The sequence below is a fragment of the Sorex fumeus genome, unplaced genomic scaffold (genome assembly GCF_029834395.1).
Source record: "Sorex fumeus unplaced genomic scaffold, SorFum_2.1 ptg000093l, whole genome shotgun sequence".
Taxonomy (NCBI): Eukaryota; Metazoa; Chordata; class Mammalia; order Eulipotyphla; family Soricidae; genus Sorex; species Sorex fumeus.
Genome location: NW_026606150.1, coordinates 4137355 through 4154961, shown reverse-complemented (window position 1 = coordinate 4154961; position 17607 = coordinate 4137355). Strand labels below are relative to the sequence as shown.

The window sequence follows — 17607 nt, the reverse complement described above, 5'->3', positions numbered from 1 at the left end:
GTTGGGGGTGCTATCCAAAGTGGACATGGGGAATGATGCAGGGGACGTCGTGGAGTGTAAAGTAGGGAAAACATGGGACAGGAGTGATAGTACAGTGGAGAGGGTGCTTGCTTTGCAGGTGGCCAGCCTGGGTTTGATCCCCACCACCCCATATATTCCCCGGAGTCCTGCCAGGAATAAGCCCTGAGCACTGCCGGGTGGGACCTAAAAAACAAAACAAAACAACAGAAGAAAGGTAGGGGAAACAGGGCTGGAGAGAGGATAATAGTAGGGCACGTATCTTGCTTGTGGCTCACCCCAGTTTGATCCCCAGTACCATATATTGTCCCCCAAGCTTGCCCAGAATGATCCCTGAGTGCCGAGCCAGGAGTGAGCCCTGAGCACTCTCAGGTGTGCCCGCCTGCCCATCCCCGCCCTCAACTCCCCAATAAATACGGTAAGAGAAACAGGGCTTGAGCTGCTGTATTCACGGGCTTTGTGGGGAGCACTGGGAGCAGATTCTGAGCAGGTCTGTGCATAGTGAGCACGGGGGCGCAAGGAAGTGTTCAGTGGGTTCCACCCAGCAGAATTCAGAGTTTGGTGGAAGGTAGTTCAGGAAAAGACTCGGAGGTGGAATTCTGGGGAATGGGGTTTGGTGAGGGGAGTTGTGGCCACTGACATGGAGGGCGGGGCTGAGCAAAGATGCAGAGTTCTGTGTGGAGAGGCTTGGGGGGTTCAGAGAGGCCCAGCTTCTGGGTGGGCCGGGTGGGAGAGCGTATGAGAGGTGAGAAAAGGGGAGGAGGATAGGTAGAGGGACAAGCTGGGGTCCCAAGATCCTGCACGTGTGGGGTTTCACTTCTGCCCAGGGTTCCCAGCTGCAGTCAGTGGTTGGCTGCAGATGGAGTGTTGGATGGTCTGGAGGGAAGTAGGTGGTCAGGAGGGGTGCAGACCCCAAGGAGGCTGTGGCGGGGGTGGGGAGTGCAGGATGAACACAGATAGAGGTGGTGCAGAGGGGCAGTGACAACAGGAGACTTGGCCACGTCTACGGTGTTACAGGTCTCTTTTCACATTGAATTCTCAACGTCACAGTGAGCCACAGTAGCTGGGGTTATGCCCCAAGCTGACTCCAGGGCCCATTCCCACCCCAAAGGAGAGGCAGTCCCTGGTGCGTGTCAGGGACCTCCCTGCCCCCTCAGTAGTGAGGGGAAGTGACTTCTCCATTTCCCGAGGACTTGGGTGTCCTAAGTCCCCTCTGGTGCAGCGCTGCCTGCATGGCCCTTGGAGTGACTCTTTGGGGTTCCTCCACCTTCCTCCCCCGGGGAGCCATGAGGAAGCCACCCTGCCCACGTGCTCAACTCTGCTTGTGAATTTGGACACGAACTATCCCAAATCTGTTGGAACTATGAGTCACCCACAGGAAATGGGTTCTGGGTAGAATCAGGAGCTTTGCTTGGAGGAAATCACAGGGCTTTTGTTTTTGTTTGTTTGGGTTTTCGGGGTCACGCTTGGCAGTGCTCAGGGCTTACTCCTGGCTCTGTGCTCAGGGATCATTCCTGGAGGTGCTCAGGGGGACCATATGGGGTGCAGATTGGCAAGGCCCTAAGCATTGTATTATCTCTCTGGCCTCAAGTTTTTAATCCATAACTCTATGTTGGTGGTTTGGGCTGCTCCAACCAGTTTTATTTTCTTTTCCCTTTTTTGTTTTTGTTTTCATGCCACCTCACCAGGCAGTGCTCAGATGCCACTCTGGCTCTGTGCCCAGGGAACCACATGGTGCTGGAGATTGAACCCCACCATCCCACAAACCACCTTCCCAGTCCAGAACATTTTCTTTCCTTCTGGTCTTCATCACTGTCCTTGACAATAAGTTTATTGGAACCCCAAGTTCGTGTTGGGTCACACAAAACTGTCTCTGCCGGGGCCCGAGCAGTACCACAGTGGGCAACTTGGATTCATTCCCCCTTCCTGGTTTCCTGAGTCCCAGAGACAGGAGGGAACCCTGAGCACCACAGGGTGTGGCCCCCAAAGAACTAAACAAAACAAATCGAGATACCTTCTCCGCAGAGTGGGATGAGAGCACTGTGAGGGTCGCTCATGGCAGTGGGGAGCTGGCTCCCTGGGCCAGACAGGTTGCTCAGAGAGAGGTACCGTGAGAGAGATGTTTTGAGAGCCCAGAGGCGAGCGATGCCCGAGGACGGTGCTCTCAGGCAGAATGACTGCACACAGCCGGCTGCTGCGCCCCTCGCGTCGGTGCTCACTCGCTGTATGAGCCCAGGAAAGGGACTCCATCTTGTTCCATCTTATTCTTTGGCATCCTGTTCTGTGAAGCGGAGGTTTCTTTGTCATCAGTACTAAATGAGCTGACCCTATGCCTCTTTATCATAGTGCAGGGAGTTTGCTGAGTGACCCACGAGTGAGCACAGCCCTGATCATTAGCCAGTGGGCTTGGAGAGCCTCCAGGAGGAGGCAAGCCTGGGAGACTGCAGCTGGTGGAGGGCAGGGCTTTCCCTGCTGGAAAACAACCTTCCACCAAGGGACAAGGGGGTGTGTGAGCTGAGTATGTCCAAGCTGATGGGGAGACCGAGAGTTGCAAGTTGTGGTTTGTGGGAGAGGAAATTCAAACTGAAGCTTCTAGAAATCTTGGCTTCTTTGCTCAGAATGTGCCCGTTGGAAGTTTTGGTGCCACACAAATTTGGGATTGGGTTTTGACTCTGCGCCCCTGCCAGTGACCTCATTTTCCCCGTGCGAAGCTGTCCTAGCAGTGAACACAGGAAAGTTGTGGTCTAGCTGAGGAAATTAAGTGTCTTCCAGGGAGAACGGGTGGCTCTGCTGTGCCCAGTGGGGGAGAGAAGTCAGAGCGTTTTGGTTTTATTAGTCATTCAACAAACATAGAAAGGCCCCCCCGCCTTTTTTTAAATTCTTCCCTGAGCCAGGAATTGTGCAAATGTGCAAACAGCTGGAGAGAGAGATGGATGAGACATTGTCTTTGCCTTGAGATACCTGCCAGAGCCTTCTGGAAGCGGACGTGGAAACACAGTTGCATGAGAGATGTGAGAAGTGGTAGCGCAGTGCACATATGTGCCGAGAGCGGCATGGGGTGGGCGACTGCAGGTTACTCTACAGCACCTGCAAGGCTGGGTTACCTAGAAATGGAGCACTGTGGCCAGAAGGGTGTAGGAGTGATGGCCAGGCCCCTAGCCAGCCCGAACCCAGGGCTCCTTCTGAGTTCCGGGGCCTCCCTCTCCACCACTTGGGTTTTGTGCTTTGTCTTTGAGGGGAGGCCACATCTGGCCGTGCTGAGGGGTTACTCCTGGCTCTGTGCTCAGGAATAACTCCTGGTAGTGCTCTGGGGACCATATGGGATGCCCGGAATCGACCCCAGATAGGCTGTGTGCAAGGCAAGCTCCCTACCCACTGTACTGTCTCTCCAGCCCTTGATGAGACTCTTTGGAGAGGTTCATTGTCTCCATAGCCGTGGGAGCCGGGCTGTCTGGTGAAAGCAGCTCTGTGCTGGGGAGCCGCTTCTGCTGCAGAGATGGGCAAAAGGCTTGCATGGGTGGGCTGGGAATGGCAGATGGTGATCGGTGGATCGATGATTCGATGGAGTGAATTGGTGGTCGATGGGTTGGCAGGCAGGCTGCTGGAGGACTGGATGGACAGATGGGTAGATAGGCCAGTGGGTAGAAGGTGCTGTGTTCCCGCAGACTGCGTGCGTGTGTGTGTGTGTGGGGGGGGGGCGGTGAGCCTGTACTCACATCTCAGACTGCTGTGTGGTTCTGCACTCATCCTGACTGTGTGTGTGTGTGTGTGTGCGTGTGTGTGTGTGTGTGGTGGTGGTGGTGGGGTGTCCCTGTGGTGTGTCTCGAGGTTGTACGTCTGCTCCCCGCAGGGGCTGTCAGTTTGTGGGTGCGCTATTTTCTTCTTCCTTCTGCTGCTTCCTCTAAAGGCTCCAGGTCAGGGGTTGGGGGGGGATACTTGGGGACAGGAACCTCACCCTTCCGTCCCATTTCTCCTCTCTTGGCCCCTTGGGGGAGCCCATGCAGAGCTGTAGTGACTGCCCAGAGGCTGTGGCAGGGTCTGGGAGGGGCCAGTGGCCTCCCCAGCCCTGAAGAGGCCACTCCACCAGCCGTGGTCTCTCCCAGCTATTCAGAGCCCCCAAACCAGGGCCAGAAGGATCACAGAAGACATGTTGCCCTCTTGTTTTTGAAGCCAAGGGACTTGGGAAAGGTTGATGCCCCGCTGGGTCAGGGTGGCTGCAGGACAGGGGGCTGACTGTGCCTCTGGGCTTCTCCTGGCTCTTCAGGTGCCAGCAGCATCCCTGGGTTGTGAGGTGCTTGTGTGAGTGTTCTTGGTTGCACCCCACGCGTGTTCCCCATCTCTGAGGTGCCACAGAAGGTGAGGTGGGGTGTGAGGGTGTGGGAGGCCCCACCGCTGCTCTGGTTCTGCTCGATTCCCCGTGGAACCCCGCCTGCTCTGGGCCTCACTGTCACTGTCACTGTCATCCTGTTGGTCATCGATTTCCTCGAGCAGGCCCAGTAATGTCTCCTTCGTCCTAGCCCTGCGATTTTAAAAGTGTCACATTTGAGGCTCTTTCAGGGACAGGAGAATGAGACCCATCATTGCTACTGGTTTTTGGCATATTGAATACACCACGGGGAGTTTGCCAGACTCTGCCGTGTGGGCAGGATACTTTTGGTAGCCTGCCAGGTTCTCCAGAGTAAGACCTAGATAATAAGATGTCGTGCGGCCGTGAATGCGGCCGCGCGCTTCTGGGAGCAGGGTTTTATAGTCTCTGGGTCTTGGCCGTTGATGGGATTACATGGCGCCGCCGGAGGCAGTTAGTGGGTGTAACGCCTACATACTGGAAGGTGGGGGGATCTGGGTGGGGAAGGTCCCAGTCCCAATCCAAGCAGGCTTGGAGATCTATGCCCTGGGTCCCGCACACCTAGGTTCCTCGGCCAGTTCCTTCATGCGTGAAGCTCATTCGAACGTGTGGAGAGTGGTCTTAAGCATGACTGTGGCTGGAACCGGAGGTGTTCTGCTGCCGGGGCTCTGGTTGGGGTGGGGAGGGAAACTCAACCCACCCTCCTCCAAGGCTCTGGGCCTCAGTTTTCTGAAATGTGACTCTCAGAGTGGGGGTCCTATGTGTGGGGTGCTGCCTCAGGGGATAGCTTTGCTGTGTGCTGGTCAGCAGCAGGGTCCAGGCTGGGTGTGTATGGGGGGCTGGGTAGGGGCTACTGCGGGGATCCTTGTGTGTGGTGCCCGCTAACCTCTCTCCTCTCTCTCTCTGCCCTGCCCTGCCTTGCGGCCTGCAGAGGAGCACCCCATGGAAGGTGAGTGAAGCTCCCCTCTGTCCTGGGGAGCAGCAAGCGCCCCACGTCTCCATGGGGTCTGTGAGGGGGGGATGGTCTGGGGAGAAGCACCGGTCAGAGGTCCTGGGACTGGCGCTCACCCCCGTCTTCATCCCTGTCCACCCCCTTCCTGCTTCCTTAGGGAGGGGATGGGGTTGGCTGGTGACTTCTGAAAGGCCCAGGCAAGAGTGAGCACCGCCTAGTAGGAAACTTAGCCAGGTTGCTCTCCAGGCTGCTGGGGTGGGCTCTGGGGTCCTTGGGTCACTGTAGGCTATGGGGGGCCTCACAGCTAGGAGATGGGGGGTCTGCTTCATCCTCAGCCCAGGCCCAGCACCCGGGGTGGGGTGCCTACCTTCTTTTGAGGTCTCTCTGTCCTTCCATGTCTCCTGCTCCGCTGGCCTCCTTTTTCTCTCTCTGGTTTTGTGGTCACCCCTTCTTCAGAGCTCTGCTCTGACTCTCATCCCTGCCCTTCCCTGGGATCGTTGGGTCTCTGTCCTGCCCTCCCCTCCCCCATTTCTGTCCTCCTGGGTGCGGGGTGCCAGGTCAGGGAGAGGGAAAGCCGGCGGGAAGGCGGGCAGCAGGGCAGGTGAAAGACAGGGTCCCCGCACTAGGCTTAGCCCATGTTCTCTTTGGACGAAGAGGGCTTGGGGGTCCTAAGGCAGACCTGGGGGTGTGCCCCAGCAGAGAAAGAAGCAGAGGCAGTGTGGGGCTGGACCCCCTTTCCTGCTGCCATAGTCTCACTGGTGTCCCTTCTAGGGTGTCTGCAGGTGTCCTAGCCTGTCTGGCACATGTGGATGTGCATGTGCATATGTGTACATATGTCCATGTGTGTGCTTGCCTGCGTGCATGTATGTCATTGCCTGTGTGCACGTGTGCGCTTGCCTGTGTGCATGTGTGTTCCTGTGTGCGCTTGCTTGTGTGCATTGTACATTTGCCTGTGTGCGTACTTGCACTTAGCAGTGTGCATGTGTGCTTGCCTGTGTGCGATTACCTGTGTGGACGTGTGTTCATGTGCGTGCTTGCCTGTGTGCCTCTACCTATGTGCATGTGTGTGTGTTTGCTTGCCTGTGTGCATGTGTGCGTGTGTGTGCTCGCCTGCGAGCGCATGTGCGTGACTGGGGGCGAGGTGCGCGACCTCCCCATCTGCGGTGTCGGCCTCTCCTGGCATAGGGCACCCGGCACGTGTGAGGCCGAGGCAGCCGATGTGCCCGAGCTGGTGGCCGCGGCTTGCTGAGGGCTGGAGATAAGATTTAGTGCTGATGTGACTTTTACTTGCTCTTGATGTCATGTCTCCTCTGGAACAAAGGGAGAGGGGAGGGAGGAAGGGGGGCAGGGAGCCAGGAGGGTGGAGAGAGAGTGAGGGGAGGGGGCTGGGGGAGACAGCCAGGCCAGCAGAAAGCTGGGAGGGGACAGGGCAGCTGAGGGGAGGCTGGGAGAGAGGGACGGGGTGGGGTAGGAGGGACCAGGAGACAGCTAGGCTTGACTGTAGCACAGTGGTGTGTGTGTGTGTGTGTGTGTGTGTGTGTGCATGTGTGTATGAGTGTGCATTCGTGTGTGTGCGCATCTGCGTGTGCATGGGTGCATACAGGTACATATAGGTACATGTGTAGTAGATGTGCATCTGTGTTTACCCATATGCAGATATGCAAGACTATTTACATGTGCGTGTATGTGTGTCCACATGCATGTGAGTGTGTGCACATGTGTATTCATGTGTGTGCGTGTGTATGCACCCCACAGAGGGTGCATCCATGTTTCTCTATTGCTATGTCTATGGGTGCATCTTGCCATCTTGTCCCTAGAACTGTCTTCCTTCTCTAAGTTGAGCCTCCTCAGGTCTGGGTACGTGAGGAAGGGCACAGGCTGAATGTGGGAGCGGGGCGTGGTTAGGGGGTGGTTTCTGGGAGGTGGTCTTGGACTTGGAGTCCCCTTTCCCATTTTGGGGTCTCGGGTTCTTCACCCTTTTCTTGTTCCTGATGCTCTGCCCTAGGCCTCGCTTCCTCCCAGAAGCCCTCTTACCACCCTGTCATTCAGATCTCTGGTAGGGACCCCAGCCCCAGTCTCCACGCCCCCAGACTTTGTGAGGGGTGGGGAGAGTAGAGCCAGGTCAGCCTGGTCCAGGGTCCTGGGGAAGTACCCTTGGCCATCAGTCACTGCAGCCTGCACATTCTGGGGCGGGGTGGGGGGGAGGAGAGTGAGGAGGCCACAGGTGACGAGGGGTGGGCATGAGGAAAGAGCTGCTGTTCTGGGCTGGGCAGAAGTCATACCCTGGGACCCTCTGGGCTGATGGGGGGACAGGGCAGGCAAGAGGGCACCCCTTCCCCAAGATGGCAGGTGCCGTCATGCCTGACAGAGCCGAGCAGCTGGTTGCCGTGGTGACAGGGGGAGAGAACCGCATGCTAATGAGACCGCGCTGGGCAGTGGAGGGTCTCCCAGGCCAGCCTGCGGGGACAGAGGCGCCACTGGCCCCTGGACCCAACTTCCCCGGGTGGGGGCCGTGTGAGGCTGGTTTCTGAGCAAGAGGTTTTCAGGCTCCGGGCCTGGATTCAGGGACTCTAGAAGGAGGAGCTGGTAGTTTGTGGGCAAGACCAGGAATAAGACTCAGATGCTTCCTGCCCCCCCGATAAAACATGTATCTTCTCCAGAGTGGAGCTGGTCCATGCACCCCTTCCCCCCCACAAACTGGCTGCAGACACAGAGGTGGGGAGAAACCTCAGACTGCTGCCCTGGAAACAGCGGGGCTGGCAGTGTTTCCTCCCAGAAGCCCGGTACCCGGCCCTCCACTTGCTCCAAGGAACCCGAGCTGCCCCCACTCTCCCCACGTTCTGGCCAAGGACCACATCTCATGGCGGTGCCACGTATCATTCTGGGTACCATGGCTCCTCTTCCACTCTCATGGCCAGCCACCGTGGGAGCAGGGGTCACTGGGGGCCCCAGAGGGAGACTGGCTGGTTATCTTGGGGAGCCCTGGGGTCTCAGCCTGGCTCTGGACACGACCCCTTGCTTGGTGCCTGCTGGGGCCAGGGGATGGGATGTAGGACGATGAGGCCCTGAGTCAGGGCTGATCCCTCACTCCAAGGGCCTCGCACCCTGGGGGAAAATCCTGGCTAAGCTGGCCAAGGCTGGGTTCCGGGCTGGTTCCCGTGGGTCAGTACCAGTTTGGAGTCATCACAGAGAAGGGGACAAAAGAAAGGGGGTCCTCAGGGGCTCTGGAAGCCCCATGTTCTGCCCTCAGAGACCCAGCCTTGTCCCGGGTCTGTGGGGGCACTGGGGGCCCTCTGGAAGAATGAGGTCCCCATGCTGGGCCGCGCTTCCTGCTTTCTACTCCTTCCTACTTCTACTCCGTGTCCTTCTGAACCCCTTGTAGTGTCCAGGTACCTGCTCCCTGCCCGGAGGTTTGGGGGACACAGGTGGAACCGGACAGATGCCTTCCCAAAGCCCACTTGGGGGGGTTCCTTCTAGCCCAGGCTCCCCGCACCCCTCCTTCTGGGCCAGGGTCAGAGGGTGGCAGGCCGGACACGGCTGCTCGGGCCGGCTGACAGGGATCTGTCCCTCTCCAGGTGGTTCTGGGTCTGTGTCGTGCTTTATTTTCTCCTCCATCCGAATCGTTTTTCTCGTTGACCGTTTTTTTTTTTTTCTCTCCACCTCCTGGAAGAAAAAAAAAAAAAGAAAAAAAGGAAAAGGAAAGAGCAGCCCTCCCCGCCTCGTGCTTCTGCTCCTTTTACTTTTTTTTTTTTTGCCGGCAAGAAGAAAAAATAAAGAAACCAAACCCGCACCCCCTCACTCCCCGCCGTGCCCCCCGCCCTGCCCCTCCCTCTGGTTCTGCCTGGACCCCCCTCTTGGTGCCCCCCTCTCTCTGTTCTCTCTCTGTCTCTCTCTCTCACCCCCTTGTGCCCCCCTTTATTTCGGCATCGGGGCCCCTCTCCTCAGCCTCTGGGCTGGGGGCTTCCCCCGATGTCTGTCACAAGTTAAAAGGGTTTTAAATTGTGGCAGCAAAGGCTTCTTCTCCCCGCTCTCTGGCTGCTTTTGATGACTCGTGTTTTCTTTGTTTCTTTCCCTTTTGCTTTCTTTTTTTCTTCTTTTTCCCCCCCTTCTTTCTTTCTCTCCTTCCCCTTTCCAAGGTCCGGCTCACCTGACGTTAAACAGCGAAGGTATGGTTTGAAGTTGGGGTTTGGTTTGGATTCCCCCAACCTGCGCCTGGATTTTCTGTTCTTCTCCCTGTGCCCCGCCCCCCGCCTGTCCCGCGCCACCTTCCTGCCCTCCCTGCCCGTCTCCCCCGCCCCCATGTCCTTGTTCTATTGGGGGTGCCGGGTGGGGGTGGGGGGCTGGCCCCTGTCTGTGCCACCCTGTCCCATGCCCCCCACGCGCTCCATCCGCCCTCATCTCCGCCTGGTTTCTGACATCGAGAGATGTTTGAACTCCTGCCGTTGTCTCGTCCTTCGTTTGTTTTTTGTTTCCTTTTACGGGGAGTGTATCTTGCTTTTTTCCCTTTCTCATGGTGCCGTTTTATTTCCTTCCACTCATTCTGATCATTCTTTCTTTTCTCTGGGCCCAAGAGAAGAGAGGAAGCATGAGCCACAGAAGGGGGGCTTCTAGGCAGCCTCCGTCCCCTCCCCTGCTGCTGGCGGGGGGTGGGGGGCTCCACTGTGGGGAAGCCGGGTCAAATAGGGGGGATGGAGGAGCAGGGTGCCCCCGGAATCTGCACCCTCCCACCTGCCGCCACCTTCACTCTCAGTAGCCTCTCAACCCTGCTGGACAGAGGGGGTCAAGTGGGCCCAGCAAGATGATGGACACAGAGACGGGGACACATAGGCTGGTGACGACACACCTGGAAGTGGTGGGACGGTGTGCTTGAGCCTCTCTCCCACCCAGTCCCCACCACCCTTAACAGCCTGGACACAGCGCCCATTGGGGTTCAGCTCCTGCTACCACATGGTCCCTCGAGCCCCCAAGCACCTGGGTGCAGCTCCCATGCACCAACCAGGTGGCCTGAGTAATCCCCAGCACTGCAGAACCCCCAAAGCACGGTACCTCTGTTTGTCCCCTTTCATTGAACCCCTTGCCCTACTGGCAGAAAATTGCTGGTGGGGACCCCGGTCTCCTGAGCACTGTTTCAGAGGTCCCGCCCAAAAGCCTAGAGACAGAGTCCAGGAGACCTAGCCGAGACCCCTGCCGCCCTGCTGCCCACCCTCTGGAGCTCCACCCATTTGGTCTCTCTGACCCTCTGACATACCTTGTCCTGCCCAGGGCGGCTGTTGGGGCTCCATGTCCCTGAGGGTTCCTTAGACCACAGGCAAGAGAGGCCACCCGTGAAGGCCCCACTGCCGAGAGATTGTACCTGGGTCGGGGAACAGCCATGGGGTTGGGGGGGACCCAGGGCACAAATGTGGAGCATGAGGACACCCCCACGCTCCACATGGGGATCCGAGCTAGTAGTTCACCTCCATCCTTCCTCCTCTCAGTGCCTGGTTCTGGGGGTGCTGGCTGGGGTTCAGTTTGCTCAGAGCCAGAGGTCTGAGGGGTCCTGGAGGGGCGTCTCGCCTCGCCAGGCCCACAGCTCAGCCCTTACTCTGGTTTTACTTGGCGGGTTTGAGGAGGGGGGTGCTTAAGGTGCCCTGGGGAGGGGCACTGGGGAGGGAGGTGCTGTGTGGGGACAGGTAGGGTGCCTGAGAGGGCCTGGAGCCCAGGCGTGTGGCACTGTGTGCCCCAGAGCTGTTGGAGAGCCAGTGAGGCACAGATGCATGGGGCTGCCCAGCCCCTGCAAGCACCCCTGCAAAGCCCAGGAGGCCCCGCCCCCGGGCCTGGTATGGGACCCGGTGTGTGTGGAGAGGCTTCTGGTGTGGATCCTGGGTGTGCCCCGGGGAGGTCCTGGTGTGGCTCTGGATCTCTGGATCCGGGTTGCTGGGGGGACCACGCTTGCTTGAGGACAGGTGGAGGACAGATGAGGTCTTGTGGGGAGGGTGTCAGGTGTCTGGGTACGTTGTAGAGCGTGAACTCTGACCCACAGCAGAACGGGGCTGGGCCAGGAGGCAGCAGGGGAGGCTGAGAAGTGGACACTTGGGGCCTCTGGGTCCCCCCAAGGGCCCTTTCACACACTGTCTACAGTGGGGTCCTCAGACAGGTCACCCCAACCTGGGCTAAGGGAGGATCGTGGTTGGGGGTCTGAGGAGTCTGTCAGGCCCAGGGCCCTTGGCTCATTAGTAGGCTCCTCCCCTAGAGACCCCAGAGCAGCCCGCTGACTGGCACCCCGAGAGGCCCTTCATCATCTCGGGGCTGGGTGGGGCTGGCTGGGCAGCTCCTGGTGCCTGACTCCCCAATTCTGCTTCTCCAGTAGGGTCCTTACTGTTCTCCGAGGGGGGGGCCGGGAGAGGAGGAGCCGGCGATGTGCACCAGCCAACGAAAGGTCAGTGACCCCCACCCCCCCAGAGAGCCCAGCCTGCACCCCCCTCCGTGGGCTCGCTACACTGCCGGGGTTGCCCAGTCACCTAAGTGTGTACCTCCACTCTGAAGTTACGGGACTGGGGGATATGCAGCCCAGCTCCTGCCCCCGCTCCATTTTTTTCCTGCCACCCGAGGACCTTTCTAGAACCTTGTGACCTTCCTTCTTCAGGCCTGCCCTAGCCCGTCTGTTTCTCCGGTGGAGTGACCAGGCAGCAGTATAACCCTTCCCCCCTGCGCAGGGGGGAGGGATGGGGGGGGAGGTCAGACTCCTCCTTGCCTTGGGGTAACTGGGAGGGTAAAAGCCCGGACGGCCAGCATGCGGCCTTGTGCCTGGCCCCGGCTCTTGGCTCTTAGCTCTTTCTCCCTTGCTGAGGCCATGGCCTCTCTGCAGACGGTGGGGAATTCCCAGGGCACTTAGCGAGTTCTCAAGGACCACCCGTGGGGGCCAAACCGAAGTGCTGTGCATTCTGGGCACTGTTCCGGGCCCCTGGCCTCCCGCCAGCCCCGGCTGTCTCTGGCTGGGGTCCACCCCCGGAAGTCTCCCCTGAGAGCCCCAGACAAACCCAGTCCCTGCTCCGTGCTCCCCCAGTCCACATCCACACTATGGCTGCCATCCTTACCCCTCACTGTTCCCCGCTCAGCCCAGCTCCCTGGGGACAGCGCCTGTGTCCCTCCACGGGTACCCCCCACCTCCGTGTACACGCACCCAGGGCTGTGCTCGCTCTGACGCTCTCAATGTGAGTGGTCTCTGTCCTCAGGGCCCGGCGAAGGCGGGGAGACCCACAATGAAGCGCCACAGAGGAGGGGAGTGTGAGGGGAGAACAGGGCGCGCCTTGTCCAGCGACTTAATCCGCTCATTGATCTGGGCAGGCGCTCACTTGCTTGCACAGAAAGTTCCCGACCAGGCCGAGTCGTGTGTCTGGGCCCGGGTGCAGCGTGGGAAGCTGCGTCCTTGCTCTCATTCTCGGGCCCCTGCGGCAGCCCTTGGGCAGGCCCGTGGGAGCGCCTTTGTCTGGAAGGGAGAGCCGGGCTGAGACTCGGAGTGGAGTGGCCAAGGTCACCAGGCGGGGCCAGGCGGGGGAGAGCGGGCCTTCATGTCCAGGCGTCTTCCTCACATCGCACTTCCTCTCAAGGGAGCAGTACAAGATGTTACTAGGCAGGAAGTGCCAAATGAGCTGAACAGACAGCTGGAGTGCTGGAGAGCGGGGCGGGCCTGGCGGGGTTGGGGAGGGGGGACGGACGGGCTGGAGAGCTTCCCAGAGGAGGGCCAGAGCCCAGCCTGCAAAGAGGCAGCTGCCCCGTCCCTCCCGCCCCTAAGAAACCCCGGGCCTCAGCAGCTGCTGTCTGGCCACATGCAGCACGACGAGGGACACTTGTGGGGCTCAGAGTCCGCGACCGCAACAGGGGGCAGAAACTAGTGTCACTTCTTCTCGCCCCCACCCACCCGCCTCCGGTGCAGGGACCCTTAGCCTCGGTCAGCGTAGTCCGAGGCTGCTGGGAGTTGTAGTTCCGGGCAGAGAGCGCCCCCTGGTGCAGGCCTCTGGCTCTCAGCTCCCCTGGCGCTCTGGGGGCATGCTGGGCAGTGCGCCCCCCTTGCAGGGCCTGCCTTGCCATCTTTCCACCGCCCTCAGGTTTCCTTGCTCCCCGCAGCCCCGCTCACCCCCGGCCCTCTCCGCCTATTCTCTCAGCTGGCTGCTCTGTGCGAGGCCGGTGGCAGCAGAGCTCCGGGCTGGAGGACACGCGACCCGACTGCAGAGTGGCCGCTGGCTGCGCCTCCCTCTCCCCACAGTGGGCAGAGCCAGCCCTCGGCGCTGCCTTGGCGGGGGCCAGGCCCGCCTCTCCCCTTGTTCCCGGCCTCTTTTGTTCGGTCCCAATCACGTCTTCACGTGGCCGCCTCACTCTTGCCTTCCCTTCTGTTCGGCTCTGCCTTTAATGATATTTTCTTTGACTGCATGAAGGTGAGGGAGCGAGAGGGTGGGGAGGCCTGACTTCCGGCAGGGACAGGGACGCGTGGCAAACCCAAGGTCAAACGCGCTCCCTTTCCTGGTCCTTGAGCCCCCCTGGCTCCTCTAGGCCTGGTTGCTATGGAAACAGCGAGGCCCTGAGGAAGCCCTGGCTTCCCTTCCTCAGAGAGCCCTGTCCCCCTTCCCTCGCTGGCCCTCCACCAGCCCCCTGCCTCACTCCTTATCATCAGCTGCTACTTCCTGTTCCTCTGGACCCCTCACGCTGCGCTGCCCACCTCTATCCCTGTCCCCACTGGTCATCTTTCTGCCCTTCTCCCCATTGCCCCTCTCCTAGCTGCCCCTTCTGGCTCAGCCAAATTCCTCCCCTTGCTTTTTGGTCTTCAGGTGGGCAGGGGAAGGGGTCCTTGCTGTCCTGACACGGCCCCCCCCACACACCCCCGGACTGGCTGCCCTGTGGTCTGAGGAAGGCGGGTCTTGCCAGCTGCAGTTGCAGGCTTGGCTCCGGGCAGCAGCTGGTGCTTTGGCATTCGGAGAGGGAGGACGGGGCTCTGGGCAGCCTGCCTGGAGGGGAGAAGCAGAGCTGTTGTGTGAGGGGCTGGGGCACCTGCAGGAAAGGCGCCTGTGAAGGGTACCCGTGGGGCAGTGCTCGCCAGCGCCTTCCCAGCTCCCCTGCTCTCCTCGTAGGCTCTGTGCCTGCTGGTCAGGCCCCCATCCCCACCCTGGCCATTCAGGGGCCACCAGGTCCCCTTCAGAATCCCAGCCACCAGGGCACGCGTCTCTCCCTCTGCCTGAGGCTGGGCCGTGGCCTCCCTCCACTTCCTTGCATGGCCCCCTCGGGAGCACTGCAGACCCCTCGGCCCCTGCGTGCCACCCAGCGATCCCCACCCAACCCTGGGGCCCCTCTGGGCTCAGCTGGGAGGAGGAAGCTGGGAGTGGGGGCTCCTGGAGGCTCTTTGTGTCCACGTGTCGTGTGAAGGGGCATGTCAGCTGGGGCGCTGGCCCTCCAGAGGCCCCGCTTCCTGTCTCTCTGTTCCCTGATCTGCGTCCTCTCTGGGGCACTGTGTCCCCTCCCTGGTCCCTGCATCACCTCCTTCCTTTGTGTTTCCCCTCCCTGTCCTTCCTCCCCCCAATCCACTCACTGCTCCCCCCAGGCCCTCTTGCCTATCCCTGTGGGGGGCCCAAGAACGGCCCACCTGGGAGAAAGGTGTGTGTGTAGGGAGAGAGCCTGGGCTGCTCTCGGGACACCCTCAGGTACGCGGCAGGGTCTCTCGCTTCAGAGACACGCGCGGTGTCCACACTGGTGGGCAGCGGCCAGAGACGGGTTGTCCAGCTGGCCCTGTGTCCGGGGGTATGGTGGTCCCCAGGAGCGTCCTTGGGCAGCCTTCTGCCTTGGAAGCGAATGCGGAGGTGGGGGGCCCGGGTGGCCGGAGAGGAGGGGGCCCAGGTCAGGGGAGGGGCCAGGGTGGGGGTGGGCGCGCCCCACTCAGCTCCCTCCCGTCTCTCCCCACGGTGGCCCGCAGGCAAGGAGGAGTTCGTGGCCACGTTCAAGGGCAGCGAGTTCTTCTGCTACGACCTGTCGCACAACCCGATCCAGAGCAGCACCGACGAGATCACGCTGGCCTTCCGCACGCTGCAGCGCAACGGGCTCATGCTGCACACGGGCAAGTCGGCCGACTATGTCAACCTCTCCCTCAAGTCCGGTGCCGTCTGGCTCGTCATCAACCTGGGTTCGGGCGCCTTCGAGGCCCTCGTGGAGCCCGTCAACGGCAAGTTCAACGACAACAACTGGCACGAGGTCCGGGTCACCCGAAACCTGCGCCAGGTAAGGGGAGCCGGAAGCCGGCGGGGGGTGGGGGGCTCCCAGGGGGATCGGGGGCTCGGAAGTGTAGGAGTGAAGGCCGAGGCGGGGAGCTGATAGGGTGGCAGGAGAGTGAGGAGTGAGGGAGAGGAGGCAGGCCCGGGGCTGGGCACAGGGGCACAGGCCAGGGTCTTGGGTCCCTCCTCACCGCTCCTCCCTGCCTGTCCGTCCCTTCAAAGGCCTCCCCGTAGGCCCCAGCTCTTCCTGTGGTGCTCACAGTCGCCCCCAAAGGTGCCCAGCCCCCTCCTAGCTGGCCTCTTCTCTTCCCCTGCATCCTCAGCCCATCCACGCTGTCGCTGCCAGGGTGACACGACCCCAGCCAGGCTTCTGTGGGTCTGTGGCCCCACATCCGGTTTCCACCAAGACCTTTCCACTTCCGGCAGCTTCTTGGAGCGGCCCCTACCGCAGCCTTTCCCCACTGCTTCAGGCCGTGGCGGGTCTCTTTCCCTCGGTGCTCTCTGGCTGGAGGGTGAAGCATCCTGCTCGGTCACGGGGGGCCGGCAGTCCCCCTTCCTTGGTGTCTGGGCACCAGCCCACCATGTGGTCCCCTCATCCTGCATCCTCTTGTCCCCACGCCTCAACTGAGAGGTAGGGTGGGCGCTGGGGAGTCCAGGCAGCCTGGGAGCATGATCTCATGGGGTTCCTCCTGTTCAGTGCCCTGCTCCCCTGCCGACCCCCCAAGCCCCCATGACCCCAGGTCACTCTTCCTGCTGGAACTGGGCTCCGTGAGGCCCCGGCTCTTCATGCCCACGTGTCCTGTGGCGGGCATGTCGGGTGGGGGCACTCTTCCTGTCCCTCTGTTCCCTCATCTGGCTGATCATCCCTGGGCCTTCGAGCCCGATGCCTTGTGTCTCCCTGTCAGAGTCTGAGGTCCCAGATGCCGTCCTTGGAGTCGGGGGACTTGCCTCGAGCTGTCCAGAGCTGTCACAGCACCAAAGCTCGGGGTCCCCATGCATGTGTCTGGGTCCTCAACAGTCCTGGGGTCCCTGTGGGTGCTGTAGGTGTGACCCCGGGAACAGGACCGAGTCCCACGGTGTCTCTGAGGAAGGGGTACCGAGGCAGGTGCACTCTGGGGGCTCTCGGGAGCTGCGCCCTAGCTGTCCTGTCGGATGAGCAGGTCGTGCAAGCTGGGGCAGGTGGGGACTCTCCTGGGATGGTGTCTTGATAGCGCCTGGTCAGTGCTCAGTCCCTGCCTTGTTTTCAGTGACCCTGGCATAAGGCACATGCTGCCATCATGCCAGCCCAGTTAGGGACCGAGACCATCCTCCCGAGGTCACCACATGGTTCCGAGGAGGATTTGGCTGCTCCCTACTGCTCTGGTTGGCCAGTTTGGCTGTGCCCCCATTCCCCGTGTTCAGTCGTATCCCGGGAGTAGGGGTGGCACAGCTTCAGGAGGGGATGTTGGGATTCCAGAGAGTGGAGACTGAGGTGCCCCCTACAGAGATGCCCTTTGCATGGATCTGCCCATGTGGAGGGGTACGGCTGGGAGCCCCTGCTCAGGATCCCCAGGGTCCCACTGATGCCCTGGCCGTGGGAAACCCCCCATGATCTGAGTCATGCTGGGGGGGCTGAGTGTGTGACCCAGGGTCCCTCTCTCCAGTATTCGGGCCCCCTGGGAGGGGCCCGGAGCGATAGTATAGCAGGGAAGGTATTTGCTTTGCATGTAGCTGACTTGGGTTCAATCCCTGACACCATATATAGTCCTGGTCCCCTGAGCACCGCCAGGATTGATCCTGAGCAGAGCCAGAAGTAACTCCTGAGCACCACTGGGGGTGGCCTGAAAAACGGAGCATAAAGAGAAATAGCCCCAGCTCCAGCTATAGGGGTGTGTGTGTGTGTGTGTGTGTGTGTGTGTGTGTGTGTGTGTCTCAGAACACAGGCTCCCCAAGAGCAGAAAGGTACTCCCTTCCCCTGTAGCCGCACCCCTCCATGGTCAGGGGCAGCTCTCAAATCTGCAGACAGCACCCCACCCCTTCTCAGGCCTGACGCTGCCTGGGAATCATGGCGGCCTCTT

The 17607-nt window shown here is 60.5% G+C and overlaps 1 protein-coding gene across 1 annotated transcript in view; it reads left to right on the top strand.

The window, feature by feature from the left end:
• Positions 1–17607, top strand: part of NRXN2 (neurexin 2) — an 89188-nt gene that overhangs the window by 6578 nt on the left and 65003 nt on the right. The window contains 4 exon segments of the mRNA XM_056131832.1: positions 5295–5312; positions 9452–9481; positions 11662–11733; positions 15256–15557. Of these exon segments, the coding sequence (XP_055987807.1) occupies positions 5295–5312; positions 9452–9481; positions 11662–11733; positions 15256–15557 (422 nt within the window).